Here is a 14,603-nt window from a genome sequence, read left to right on the forward strand (position 1 = left end):
TAAGACACTGGTGAGACTTCACCTTGAGCATTGTGAACAGTTTTGGGCTCCTCATCTAAGAAAATATGTGCTGTCATTGGAGAGGGTTCAGAGGGGGTTCACAAAGATAATTCCAGGAATGAAAGGGTTATCATACAAGGAATGTTTGATAGCTCTGTGTACTCGCTGGAACTTAGAAGGATGAGGGGGGATCTCATTGAAACCTTTCGAATGTTGAAAGGCCCAGACAGAATAGATGTGGAAAAGATGTTTCCCATGGTGGGGGAAGTCTAGGACAAGAGGGCACAGTTTCAGAATAGAGGGGCATCCGTTTAAAACAGAGATGTGGAGAAATTTGTTTCACCAGAGGGTGGTGAATTTGTGGAATTTATTACCACAGGCAGCTGTGGAGGCCAGGTCGTTGGGTGTATCAAGGCAGAGCTTGATGGGTTCAGAATCAGAATCAGATTTACTTATCACCGGCATGTGTCATGAAATTTGTTAACTTAGCAGCAGCAGTTCAATGCAATACATAATATAGAAGAAAATAATAATAAATAAGTAAATTTCAATATATGTATATTGAATAGATTAAAAATTATGCATAAAACAAATAATATTTTAAAAGTGAGGTAGTGTTCATGGGTTCAATGTCCATTTATGAATCGGATGGCAGAGGGGAAGAAGCTGTTCCTGAACTGCTGAGTGTGTGCCTTCTGGCTTCTGGTAACAGTGAGAAAAGGGAATGCCCTGGGTGCTGGAGGTCCTTAATAATGGACGCTGCCTTTCTGAGATACCGCTCCTTGAAGATGTCCTGGGTACTTTGCAGACTCGTACCCAAGATGGAGCCGACTAAACTTACAACCCTCTGCAGCTTCTTTCGGTCCTGTGTAGTAGCACCCCCCTCCCCCCATACCAGACAGTGATGTAGCCTGTCAGAATGCTCTGCACGGTACATCTATAGAAGTTTTTGAGTGGATTTGTTGACATACCAAATCTCTTCAAGCACCTAATGAAGTATAGCAGCTGTCTTGCCTTCTTTACAACAGCATTGATATGTTGGAACCAAGTTAGATCCTCAGAGATCTTGACACCCAGGAACTTGAAACTGCTCACTCTGTCCACTTCTGATTTGTATGTGTTCCTTTGTCTTACCATTCCTGAAGTCCACAATCAGTTCTTTTGTCTTACTGACATTCAGTGCCAGGTTGTTGCGGCGACACCACTTCACTAGTTGATATATCTCGCTCCTGTACGCCCTCTCATCACCATCTGAGATTCTACCAATAATGGTTGTATCATCAGCAGATTTATAGATGGTATTTGAGCTATGTCAGCCACACAGTCATGGGTATAGGGAGAGTAGAGCAGTGGGCTAAGCACACACCCCTGAGGTGCACCAGTGTTGATTGTCAGCGAGGAGGAGATGTTATCACCAATCCGCACAGATTGTGGTCTTCCAGTTAGGAAGTCAGGGATCCAATTGCAGAGGGAGGTGCAGAGGGAGGTACAGAGGCCCAGGTTCTGCAACTTCTCAATCAGGATTGTGGGTATTAAATGCAGAGCTATAGTCAATGAACGGCATTCTGACGTAAGTGTTTGTGTTGTCCAGGTGGCCTAAAGCCATGTGAAGTGCCATTGAGATTGCATCTGCCGTTGACCTATTGTGACAATAGGCAAATTGCAATGGGTCTAGGCCCTTGCTGAGACAGTTCAGTATAGTCATGACCAACCTCTCAAAGCATTTCATCACTGTAGATGCGACTGGACACGGCATCAAAGGTGTCCAGGGAGAAGGCTGGGGAGTGGGGCTGAGGAGGGGGAAAAAGGATCAGCCATGATTGAATGAGGGAGCAGACTTTATGGGCAAGATGGCCTAATACTTGATGTGCCATAACAACAAAGCAACAGACTAAGGTCTGTGAAGTACGTTTAGGCTAGGATTTTCTTTTCTTTTCCAAACAGCATATACTTGATAGCCCAATGTCCTCCATCTGTGTCAAATACCTTGATGACTTACAATTATATATTAAATACGTGAATGGCAGTTGAACACTGAAATATTTCAAATGGGATTTAGTATTATTATTGCTCTTCTTTCCATACACACTTTTTATGCAGCAGATGTTTCAACAGAACTCCTGCTACCATTGAAGCTGGTTGCCCCTGTTACTTGAATAACTCAGATTCCAGAGTACAGGATGGCCCTCATTGCAAATTTGTAAGCTCAACTGGGAAAGGGATTTTAAAAAGCATTCACCCCAATCTAATGTAATTTTGATTACACCTCCATGCATCAGCTTGGTTCAACTGTTTGCTTGCTTGCCTTCTCGTGAATAATTTTGTAGGCTGAGAACAAAGGAAGATATGAGACATACACCTCAACTACGACTCCTCCTAGCCTGCTTCCTGAAAGGACTCCATTTCACTCTGGCAGCTTCTCCATCTCTCTTCAGATGTTGAGACCTTCCATATCAATCCTTCAGAGGTGAACTTGTTTTTCCTTCACTGTGACTTCCCCTTTAGCACAGCTGAACAGGCCTCCTTCATATCTCACCCTTCTTCTCACACTTACTTTCCTCCCAGCAAAAATGAGGATAATGTTCTCATGTTCTCATCTCCCAGACCACCGTTTTCCTTATTGCACAGATCATCCTCTATCATTTCTGCCAAAAGAATATAGAACAGTACAGAACAGGAACAGGCCCTTCAGACTGCCATGTCTACACCGACACTGACTCCATTCCATGTGCCTCAATATGGTTTATATCCCTCTATTCACTGTCTGTTCATTTATCTGTCAAGCTGCCTCTTAAATATTGTTTAGTTATCTGCTACTACCACCTCCCCATCAGTGCATTCTAGGCACTTATGTAAAGAACATGCATAGCACATCTTCTTTGAACTTTGCCCCACTCACATTAAATTCATGCCTTCCAGTCCTTCACATTTCCATCCCTGGTAAAAGACCCTACTATATACCCTATCTATGCCTCTCATAATTTTATACACTATCAGGTTTCATTTGACCTCCGAAACTCTTGAAAACAATCAAAGTTTGTCCAACTTCTCCTTATGCCTAGTGCATTCTAATCCAAGCAACATCCTGCTGAACCTCTTCTGCACCCTCTCAAATGCCTTCACATTCCTCCTATAGTGTAGAACCCAGAAATGCCCACAATACTCCATATGTGGGCTAAATAAAAAATTATACAGCTGCAAAATAACTTCTTCACCAGCCTAAGATCCTTCAGTACATCATATCTCTTTTAAGTGACTCCTGAGACCCATACATAAGGCCGGGACTTCCAGTACAGTATATAAATGCTCTCAATGAAAATGTAGGTGGTGTGATTAGCAAGCTTTCAGACAACACCAAAATGATGCTGTGGATAGTGGGGAATGGTCAAAAAGTACCACTAGATGTATTACAAACACGAGAAAATCTGCAAATGCTGGAAATCCAAAGCAACACACACAAAATGCTAGAGGAACTCAGCAGGCCAGACATCATCTATGGAAAAGAGTAAACAGTCGACGTCTCAGGCTAAGACCCTTCATCAGGACTGGAAAGAAAGAGGAGAAGTCAGAGTAAGAAGGTGGGGGGACAGGAGGAAGAAGTAACAAGGTGGTAAGTGTTAGGTGAAATGGGAGGGGAGAGGGGGGAAGTAAAGTGCTGGGGTCGATTGGTAAAAGTTATAAACAGCTGGGAGAAGGGGGATTCTGATAGGAGATGACAAAAGACCATGTAAGAAAGGGAAGAGGGAGGAGCACCAGAGGGAGGTGATGGGCAATTAAGGAGATAAGATGAGAAAGGGAAACAGGAATAGGGAATGGTGAAGGAGAGGAAGAGGTGGGCAATTACTGGAAGATGGCAAAATTGATATTCATGCTATCAGGTTGGAGGCTACCCAGATGGAATACAAGGTGTTGCTCCTCCAACCTGAGCATGGCCTCATCAAAGTAGTAGAGGGGGCCATGAACTAATATATTGGAATGGGAAGTCACCATGGGTGGCCACCAGGAGATCTCTCCTTTTGTAATGGACAGTGCAAAGGTACTCAGGAAAGCAGTCTCCCAATCTACATCAGGTCTTTGAAGAAGGAAAACATCTCAGAAGTTTGGAATGAAAAGCCTCATCCTGAGAGCAGATGCAGTGGAGACAGTGGAACTTAGAGAGAGTGGTGGCACTTTTACAAGTGACAGGGTGGGAAGAGGTATAGACCAGATAGCTGTGAGAGTCAGTGGGTTTATAAAAGATGTCAATAGATAGACTGTCCCCAGAGATGCAGGCAGAAAGAACGAGAAAGGGGAGAGAGATGTCAGAAGTGGACCAACTAAATTTGAGGGCAGGGTGGAAGCTGAAGGCAAAGTTGATGAAGTTGATGAGCTCAGTATGGGTACAGGAAGCAGCACCAATACAGTCATCAATGTAGCGTAGGAAGAGTTGTGGAGCAATGCTGGTATAGGCTTGGAACACAGACTGCTCCATGTAGCTGACAAAAAGACAGGCATAGCTGGAACCCATGAAAGTGCCCATGGCTATGCCTTTGGTTTGGAGGAAGTAGGAGGAGCTGAAAGAGAAATTATTGAGGTTGAGGACCAGTTCTGCCAGAGTGAATAGAGTAGTAATGGAGGGGAACTGGATGGGTCTATTGTCCACTAAATGTAGACCCCAGTTTGAAATTTGGGCTGAGAAGTAGCAGATGCAGTTTAATGCAGAAAGCGTGATGTGTTGCATCTTGGGAGGTCAAAGGCAAGATTTAGGAAAATGTTGCCAGGACTCAATGGCTTGAGATAGAGGTTGGGTTGGTTAAGAAATCATTTCTTGGAATGTGGTAGACTAGAGGTGTATTAAGCCATGTGGGGCATAGATAAGATAAATACACACTATCTTTTTCTAGGGAAAAGGAAACAAAAAAGCATAGATTCAAGGTTAGAAGGAATTGAGAGGCAACTTTCCCACAACGGATGATGGATGTCTCCTTCAACATTCACTAATTTTTATTGATGCACAACAGAAAGCACCTTATTTGAATGAATTGTAGCTTTATATGGCAAACGCTCTGCCCATGACTGCAAGAAGCTGCAGAGAGATGTGGGCACAGTTCAGCACATCACACAAACCAGCCTTCCCTCCATTGACTCCGTCAACATTTCTTGCCCATCACCCAGTGCCCCTCTGTTCACTCTTCCCTCTTCCTTTCGAGTTCTGATAGAACCATAGAACATTACAGCACAGAAACAGGCCTTTTGGCCCTTCTTGGCTGTGCCGAACCATTTTTCTGCCTAGTCCCACTGACCTGCACACGGACCATATTCCTCCATACACCTCTCATCCATGTACCTGTCCAAGTTTTTGTTAAATGTTAAAAGTGAACCCGCATTTACCACTTCACCTGGCAGCTCATTCCACACTCCCACCACTCTGTGTGAAGAAGCTCCCCTTAATATTCCCTTTAAACTTTTCCCCCTTCACCCTTAACCCATGTCCTCTGGTATTTTTTCTCCCCTAGCCTCAGTGGAAAAAGCCTGCTTGCATTCACTCTATCTATACCCATCATAATTTTATATACCTCTATCAAATCTCCCCTCATTCTTCTACGCTCCAGGGAATAAAGTCCTAACCTATTCAACCTTTCTCTGTAACTTTCTCAAGTCTCAGCCACATCCTTGTAAATCTTCTCTGCACTCTTTCAACCTTATTAATATCCTTCCTGTAATTTGGTGACCAAAACTGCACACAATACTCCAAATTCAGCCTCACCAAAGCCTCATACAACCTCACCATAACATTCCAACTCTTATATTCAATACTTTGATTTATAAAGGCCAATGCCTTTATGACCCTATCTACCTGTGACGCCACTTTTAGGGAATTTTGTATCGGTATTCCCAGATCCCTCTATTCTACTGCACTCCTCAGTGCCCTACCATTTACCTTGTATGTTCTATCTTGGTTTGTCCATCCAAAGTGCAATACCTCACACTTGTCTGTATTAAACTCCATCTGCCATTTTTCAGCCCATTTTTCCAGCTGGTCCAATCCCTCTGTAAGCTTTGAAAACTTTCCTCACTGTCCACTACACCTCCAATCTTTGTATCATCAGCAAATTTGCTGATCCAACTTACCACATTATCATTCAGGTCATTGATATAGATGACAAATAACAATGGACCCAGCACTGATCCCTGTGGCACACCACTAGTCACAGGCCTCTACTCAGAGAAGCAGTCCTCCACTACCACTCTCTGGCTTCTTCTATTGAGCCAATGTCTAATCCAATTTACTACCTTTCCATATATACCTAGCAACTGAATCTTCCTAACTAACCTCCCATGCGGGACCTTGTCAAAGGCTTTACTGAAGTCCATGTAGACAACGTCCACTGCCTTCCATTCATCCACTTTCCTGGTAACCTCCTCGAAAAACTTTAATAGATTGGTTAAACATGACCTACCACGCACAAAGCCATGTTGACTCTCACTAATAAGTCCCTGTCTATCCAAATACTTGTAGATTCTATCTCTCAGTACTCCTTCCAATAATTTACCTACCACCAACATCAAACTTACCGGCCTATAATTTCCCGGATTACTTTTAGAGCCTTTTTTAAACAACTCAGCCAGGAACATTGACTATTCACTTCCTTCTATAGATACTGCCTGCCCAATGAGTTCTTCCAGCATTTTGAATGTGTTTCTCCATATTTCCAGTATCTGCAGTCTTTTATGTGTCCTTGTGGAGTATCTCAATATTGTTTCATGTTAATCTCCTAGATGCACCAAATAAATTCTGCACCACCAAAGCCCCTGGCACTAAAGGATTTCCAGTCAATATAGGGGAAGTTAAAATCACCTACTACAACAACCCTGCTGCTTTCCATGATCTGCCTTGCTTGCACTGACTATTGGGAGGCCTATATTTTAACCCTGTCATATTGTTTGTACTTTCCTTATTCCAGAGTTCTAAGTGGCCTCACTGGGTAAGTACTCAAAGATGTCCTCCCAAAGAACAGCTGTGACACATTCCCTAATCAACAATGCAACTCCCCTTCCTCTTTTACATCCCTCTCTTTCACATCTGAAACATTTGTATCCTGCATTAAGAAACAAAACATTAAAAGATTAAAGAAAAAATTAATAATCTGCTAGCTGCACAGTCATGGTGATACACTTTACATATAATAATTGTCTAATATTATTTTCTGCCACACCAATAAGTTGCACGAAATGCCTGTGGACTGATGTTCACACCTGAACAATATGCTACAGTACAAAATTAGCACTGTGAAGTCAAAATAATCACTTTACCTTCATAAGTCTGACTGCATTTTCCATTGATCGTCACAATTCTGGTTTTGTTCGGGGTGGAAGGTAGCACTCTCTGGGATTTCTATATAAAAATATGTTGAACTATGACAGCAAATATCAGATTTAGCAATAAAAAGCTCTAGTGCATCCATGATAGCCATGAAAGCTGTAGACCAAGGCAATAGAAACATCATGCCAGCATTAAAGATTTCCCCTATTTCAAAATCTACTTAAAGTTTTATTCTGTACTGAATTAAATGCACCAATTTCAGCATCAAACTCTAAGTCCTGTTTGTGTTCCAATGTTATATTGTTAAATGTAGTCCAAAAGCAAAACACATTGTATAATAACAGACATCCCACCCCGCAAAAACTCATTTCAGGGAGGTAGCACCATCAATTTGTGGGAGACTTCCAGAAGAGGTGGGATGTCTGCAACAGAGTAGCTCCTTAGCAGCTGGCCAGCTAGTTTAAATAACGTTAGCTTTGCTAATGAACGAATGACACCTGTTAAACTCACCTCAACATGTCTTTTACAGTCTTAACGCACCATGGGCAATAGAAAAGTCACTGTTGCAAACAGTGCAGTGAGCAACACTGTCATTATTTTGACCCCTATTAGGCAGGGGTACACTTTAGTGTAGTCTGGGGTGACGTACGTTTTATATTTTTTTTGGAACACTGCCATGGCGTGCTCTCACTCGCGCGCTCTCTCTTGTGATCGCTCGCACGCTCTCAAGCGCTCTCGCTTGCTTTCTCTCTCGCTCTGTCGCTCGCGTGCTCTCGCTTGCTTTCTCTCGCGCGCGCTGTCTTTCGTGATCACTCTCGCACTCCCTCTTGCTTTCTTTCTCTCGCTGGCTCTCAAAAAATTGATTTCCATGATATTGTATATAATTTGCGGGCATCAGGGAGGCACTATTAATATGCGGGAACACTCACAACACGCTGGAGGAACTCAGCAGGTCAGGCAGCATCCATGGAAAAGATCGGTGGACACCTGACGAAGGATTCCGGCCCGAAACGTCAACCGATCTTTTCCACGGATGCTGCCCGACCTGCTGAGTTCCTCCAGTGTGTTGTGAGTATTGCTTTGACCCCAGCATCTGCAGATTATTTTGTGATTAATATGCGGGAGACTCCCGGAACTTCTGGGAGAGGTGGGATGTCTGTAATAAAAGCAGAATATAGGCATTTGCTAAAATATATCACATCATTAACTAAGCAATACTACTTTCTGAAACAGCCATTTTGCCTACCTGTTTTGTTATAAAATATCTTTCTTTAAAATGGTTTAAAAAGTGGTAGGTAGTGTTTCGATGTGATAGCTTATGATTAGGGAAGCAGTAATCACTGAAAGCTTTTCCAGATACTCTCTTCCGATTTGCATTCTCTGTTATTTAGATTTTTAAAAAAAGCAAAATATTAACAAGCATAGTTTTGATCATTTACACATAAATAAAGCAGGAATTGATATCTGGTGACTGAATTAATTGCATTAACTAATTTTAAAATGACTTCTAATGTTCCATGTGTCATTTTTTTAAACATAAAAATTACCTGAAAATTAAGTTTCGCAAAGCCAAAACAGCACAATGAATCGCACAATTATCTCTGGGAACTCAATTAAAAGGGGTGGAAGTCCATCTGTAGGATGCTACCTGAGTTCTAAATGGGATGACACAGCAGCGCAGTGGTTAGTGCACCACATTACAGTGCCACCAATCATTGATTGGGGTTCGATTCCCACCACTATAAGAAGGTTGTAAGTTCTACCTGTGACCACATGGATTTCCCCTGAGTGCTCCAGTTCCCTCCCACATTTCCAAACACATATGGTTAGGGTTAGTGGGTTGTGGGCATGCTATGTTGGCAGAAGAAGAGTGGTGACACTTACTCAGCACAATCCTCACAGATATGATTTGTCATAAATGATGTATTTCACTAAATCTTTCAATGTTTCAACACACATGAAACAAATAAAGCTAATCTCTTAATTACTCCTAGTGAACATGGGTTAATAGCTTGATTTAGGGATATATGTGTTCACTGAAAAATGCAGGTTAATAATGAGTTAAAGAAAATTACTTAAGAATAAAAGAGCATGATGCTGAGTCTAACTACCTAACATACAAACGTACACCAAAAATGTGCCTCATAAACTTTATTGAATGTTTTTGATTAAATGTTTTAAAAAAATATTACAGACCAGAAATACTGGAACATTTAAATTAGCTGGCAAGCAAATGCAATTGTGCATTATCACTTGTCTTTAAAATTATATGGCATAATAATGAATGTCAAAGCAAGCTTTCAAATAGCATATGCTTGCCTACATGTACAATTTCTTTAATTGTAAGGCAACTTTAAGCAAAGTTATAGCTTACTTTATCTATTAGTTTAAACTGTAATTTTAAAACAGTTAGCAACATAGTAAGTGGAATGAGTCTATTAATTATCATTACTACAGTTGCTATATCAGTCTACTGAGGGTTGGAAATAGAAACTAACTGATCTTTGCTGCTGAAGTCTGTTAAGCGGATGGCAAATGACATCATATTGTCAGCATATGGAACTTTGTCAAAAACTTTCTTCAAACATCTAGCCTGGACCAGATCAGGTGGAAATTGATGGAAATATGGAGGGGATAAAATAGATAAATGGATAAAATAACATGAGTGTTTGATGGTTGGCATGAACTCAGTGGGGCAAAGAGCCTCTTTCCATGCTGTATCTCTCTAAGAGTCTTCATAATTCACTGCCTTAAATCAGACATCCCTTCTAACAATTCAATCAAATGATTCAGATTCAACCTTTCCTTAGGAATTCCATGCTCCCTGCCCATGATTAACCTTGATGTATATAGATATATGTCTATGATGTATATGGAGTATAGAAATTTTTCCAAGAATTTATCTGGTACCAAGGTTAAGCAGACTAAGCTATGATTGGCCTATTCATTTTTTTCCATTCTTAAACCTCCTCCACCTTACAGCACAACACTTACAGCAAAAGATCTTCAGAAAATAATGACCCAGCTCTGTCCTATTCCGTCTCTTACTTCTAAGAGCCTGGTAATATATCCATTTTTTAAAGAAGCCAAGCCCCTTAACACTGGCTCCCCATCTGATCATAATATCCAAACTTTCTTATTCTCCCTGGTAACATCAATATGCATATCGTCCCCCTATTCTAGTGCTCAGTGTTGATTTAGAACTATATTTTTTGATCTCTAATAGATCCCCACTTGTTCCTTTATTTTCCATCTTCCCTTTGTGTTTTCATATAAAATATCAGGATTTCCCTTGATCTTATCCACCCTCTTTGCCTTTCTAATTCACTACGCATTCAATACGCCTCCATTCTCTCTGGGATGCTGATTACTCTACACTTGTCACAAGTGTCCTTTATTCACCTTATGCTCCACCTGTATGTTCAAGGGTCCATGTAATCTACATGGAGAGGGTCCAGAGGAGGTTTATGAAAATGATCCTGGGAATGAAGGAGGTAACATATAAGTCACCTCTACCTTAGAAGAGGTCTCAATAGTTCAAAAAGCCCCCTATACCAATTTTTGTCATTCATTTGCCATTTTCTTCTGTTCTTACCCTCACTAGCACATGGCACTGGATGTAATCCAGAGATTACCAGCCTTGGAATCCTGCTTTTTAAAATATGTTTCCTGTCTCCCTAAATTCACTCTGCAGTACTGAATCCATTTATCGACCTATGTTATTTGTGCCAATATACACAACAACTTCTACCTGTTCACCCTAGCCTTTGAGAATATTCTGCAGCCACTCTGCAAAATCCTGGACCCTAGCACATGGAGGCAGAACAATATTCCACAGTACCCTTTGCAGCCAGCAATCTCCAGGCTGGCCCCTAGCTATTGAGAGCCCTATCACTGTTGTCCTTTCTGCCTTCACCCTTGCCCGCTGAACCTCAGAGCCCGTCCTGGTGTCACATATCTGGCTAGGGCTGCCTTCACCTGAACAGCCACCCTCACCCTAACTGGATCCAAAATGATACAATTGTTTCTGAGAGGAATGGTCACAGGGGAATACTGCACTAACAGCCTACTCCCTTTTTCTTTCCTGCTGGTCAACCAATTCCGAAACCATCTCACTAAAACCCATATCTACCAAACCGTCAGAATCCCAGATGACCCCGAGTGCATTCAGATCCAACTCTAGCTCCTTCATGAACTCAGTCAGGAACTGCAGCTGGATATAACTCTCACTTGTAAAGTCTCCACACACACTCGAAGTCTTCCAGATCTCCCACATCTCACCGGACAAGCATGCCACTGCCCTAACTGCCATCTGAATCCAAGGAACTTTACCTGCACCTCTGTTTGCCAATGCCTTTTAACTTACCAATCAAACACTGGCTCATTCCCTCAATGGCCACTCTGCTAGAGCCCACCTTACCTTTATTGACCGGTGTGACTTACAATATTTTTCTGAAAAGCTCTATTAGCCGATCAGAAAGGCTCTTTTTTAAGCTTCCTGCTGCTACTCCAACTACTGCCTCTCAGAACGTCAAAATGAAAACAGTAATGGCCCTCTTTTAAAGCTTCACACTGCTACTCTGTCTCCTGGCTCTCTTATATCTCATTTTCTTGCATCCTTTCCACACTTCCCTGATCTCCTTACATCTTGGGTAAATACAATTCTTTGGACATTCAACCTGTAACACTTTCAAGTACTCGTTATTCTCATAAATAGTGGTGATATTGTCTAAAATCACAATTTAGTGCAAATTCTTAGACTTCTAAATCCTAAATATGTCGAATTGTCAGGTGAACGATTAGTTATTGTTGTACTGCAGATCATAGTCTTTATTAGGGTCTTTGCTAGTGCATGCCTGGTGGGTGGATTTTGATGCTTTTTTGCGGAAGTGAGTGAGGGTGCAGGAGGGTTGTTGCTTTGCTGCTGTTTGTGCATGGGAGGGGGAGTAGGGGGACTCAGAGATCTTAACATTTTAACTGTCACTCATTCCTTGGGCACTCTCCTGTTTTTGTGGATGTCTGCGAAGAACAAGAACTTCAGGATGCATATTGCATACATTTCTCTGTATTAAATGGAACTATTAAACTTTCTTTCTTTTGGTCTATGAGGATTTCACTAAAATTTTGGTTCTAAACTTACTGATAATGTGAAAGAGAAAGTGAGCAAGAGAGAAACTCTGCAGATTAAATTGTTCCAAAATGGAGTAATTCTGATGGCCTGATGAATTAGAAATAGCTCTGAACCTAAATATGCTGAGTTTACAACCCATTAGTAAATTAGAGTGGAATTTGAACTTTCTCCCTCTGACTGCGTGGATTTGTTATCCAGTTCCCTTCCATGTCCCAAGGATGTTCCAAGTAATTAACTACACACAATAAATGACACCTAGTATAGGTGAATGATACTAGGTAGAGTTGATGGGTATGTGGGCGGGAATATGTTACAGGTAAATAAATGAAGGAATAGGAATAAGGGGAATGCTTTGAGAACAAGTGTAGGTTTGAAGAGTTGAAAGACCTCCAACTCTGACACAAGAAAATATGAAATGTATGTAGTTACTGCATATCTCAGTGAGGATGATGCAGTACATTTTTGTTTGATTATCACACTGTAATTTCCTGTTTATACATGACAGAAATTCCCTGGTTGAAGCCATGTGCTAAGAGAGGTCTCTGATTAGGTAAAATCTCTGCTAAGATGTCCACAAATGTTCTGTGCACAGCTGTCCTTGAGGCAAATGACAAGCACTTTTCATCCATCTGTCGGTGAAACTTAAATCTTTGTTAATTTTATTTAGAGTAGCGGAAAGCACACATACCTGAAGTTGTAGAGTGCCTGGCACAAACTGGCTGAGAGTCCACTTTGCTAGATGTAGGGAGTCCCACATTGAATAAGCCTCTAGAACCTGTGTTTGTGTCTGTTGCAGCCTCTGTCACTGGTTCGCTATTTGTTCCTGGCCAAGTTATTGGCCTGATCACATTCCCAACAAAAGTTTCATTCTCTGCCCCTGCTCGGGTTCCACCCTCCACCACTAATGATGTCTCTTCTTCTGCTTGCTTCATTGTTACCACTTTCACTCTAGCCCACTGTTTATTTCTTGGTGTTTCTGCTCCTCCCAGTTCTTTAGTTAACAGTGGTGGGCCAGCCCCCAACAGTGTCTCAGTCCAGGTTTGCTCTCCTGCTTCTATAACAGTCACTAATGGAGCTCCAGTTAAAGTGTCTGTACTTCTGCCTTCTCTTCTACACAGATGTTGCCACCGTGCAACAACTGGGCTGCTGCTGGCAATGGGACTTGGCAGCTCCCATTTCTTTCTACTGCCAGTGGTTCTGGTTTTGAATTGAGAAGTTATCTGTTTTCCTCTTTCTGCCACCTGTAAACCAGCAGAAAGAGTGACTGTGTGTCAAAAGTGAATACGAACATTCCTAAGTGAAAGACTACAACAACAAGAGGATTCAAGAATCATTCTGGCAGTAATATACCATATTAAATATAATAAGCAAAACCCCTGTAAGTGTTACTTTAAAATCTCTGGAACTGAGAGAGCAGTGAAGAACCCCTAAATGCCCCATACAACTGGAGGAGGTGTAATTCCTGTCCCTTCACCTACCCCTCACCACCACCCAGGAACCTAAATAGCCCTTCACGGTTAAGAAGGGGCTTCACTTGCACCTCTTTCTTCCTGCTCTAATGCACTTGATGCTTGTGATGGGGCCTCCTCTACACTGGTAAAACCAAGGGTAGACTAGGTAACTATTTAGTGGAGCAGCTGCATACTGTCCATAATGGCCATCGCAATCTTCCAGTTGCACGTAATTTTAGCTCTCCTCAAAACTACATCAACCTGCCATCCTTAGCCTTCTCTAATGGAACTGAAGGGCCAAATTCAAACTGGAAGAATAGCATCTTACATTTTGCATACAGCTCAATAGTATCCACAGTGAATTTTCCAGTTCCAGGTAATCTGCAGGCCCTCCTGTGTTCTCTTCTCACATACACTCAACTGTCCACCCAGATTTATTCTCCCTTTTCCCATCCAATATTTGAACAGAACTGACTAAATATATCCAGAAAGTTATTGACTAATTTTTACTTTCATAGAAGTTGGCATTTTCAACAAATACAATAAATTTTATCGCATTTGACGATATATTTCGCTTGAATTTTCCCTAACCCATAACAGCCAGGGTTTTTTGGAGTTTCTGCAGCGATGGACAACATCGGAGAGCTGTCAGAGGACTGCATTCAATATCCCAAAGTTCCATTTCTGCTATTCCCTCCTCTCTCTTCCACCCCTCCCC

General features: G+C 41.8%; 1 protein-coding gene across 1 annotated transcript in view; it reads right to left on the bottom strand.

The window, feature by feature from the left end:
* The window catches only part of LOC134343338 (cell division cycle protein 20 homolog), a 50,247-nt gene extending 35,680 nt beyond the window's left edge, over window positions 1-14,567 (bottom strand). The window contains exons 1-2 of the mRNA XM_063042023.1: window positions 14,477-14,567; window positions 13,123-13,698 (exon numbers count right to left, since the gene is read on the bottom strand). Of these exons, the coding sequence (XP_062898093.1) occupies window positions 13,123-13,698; window positions 14,477-14,567 (667 nt within the window). The remainder of the gene's footprint in view (window positions 1-13,122; window positions 13,699-14,476) is intronic.
* Between the last annotated feature and the right edge of the window lie 36 nt (window positions 14,568-14,603).

This window comes from Mobula hypostoma, chromosome 3 (assembly GCF_963921235.1).
Source record: "Mobula hypostoma chromosome 3, sMobHyp1.1, whole genome shotgun sequence".
NCBI classification, from domain to species: domain Eukaryota; kingdom Metazoa; phylum Chordata; class Chondrichthyes; order Myliobatiformes; family Myliobatidae; genus Mobula; species Mobula hypostoma.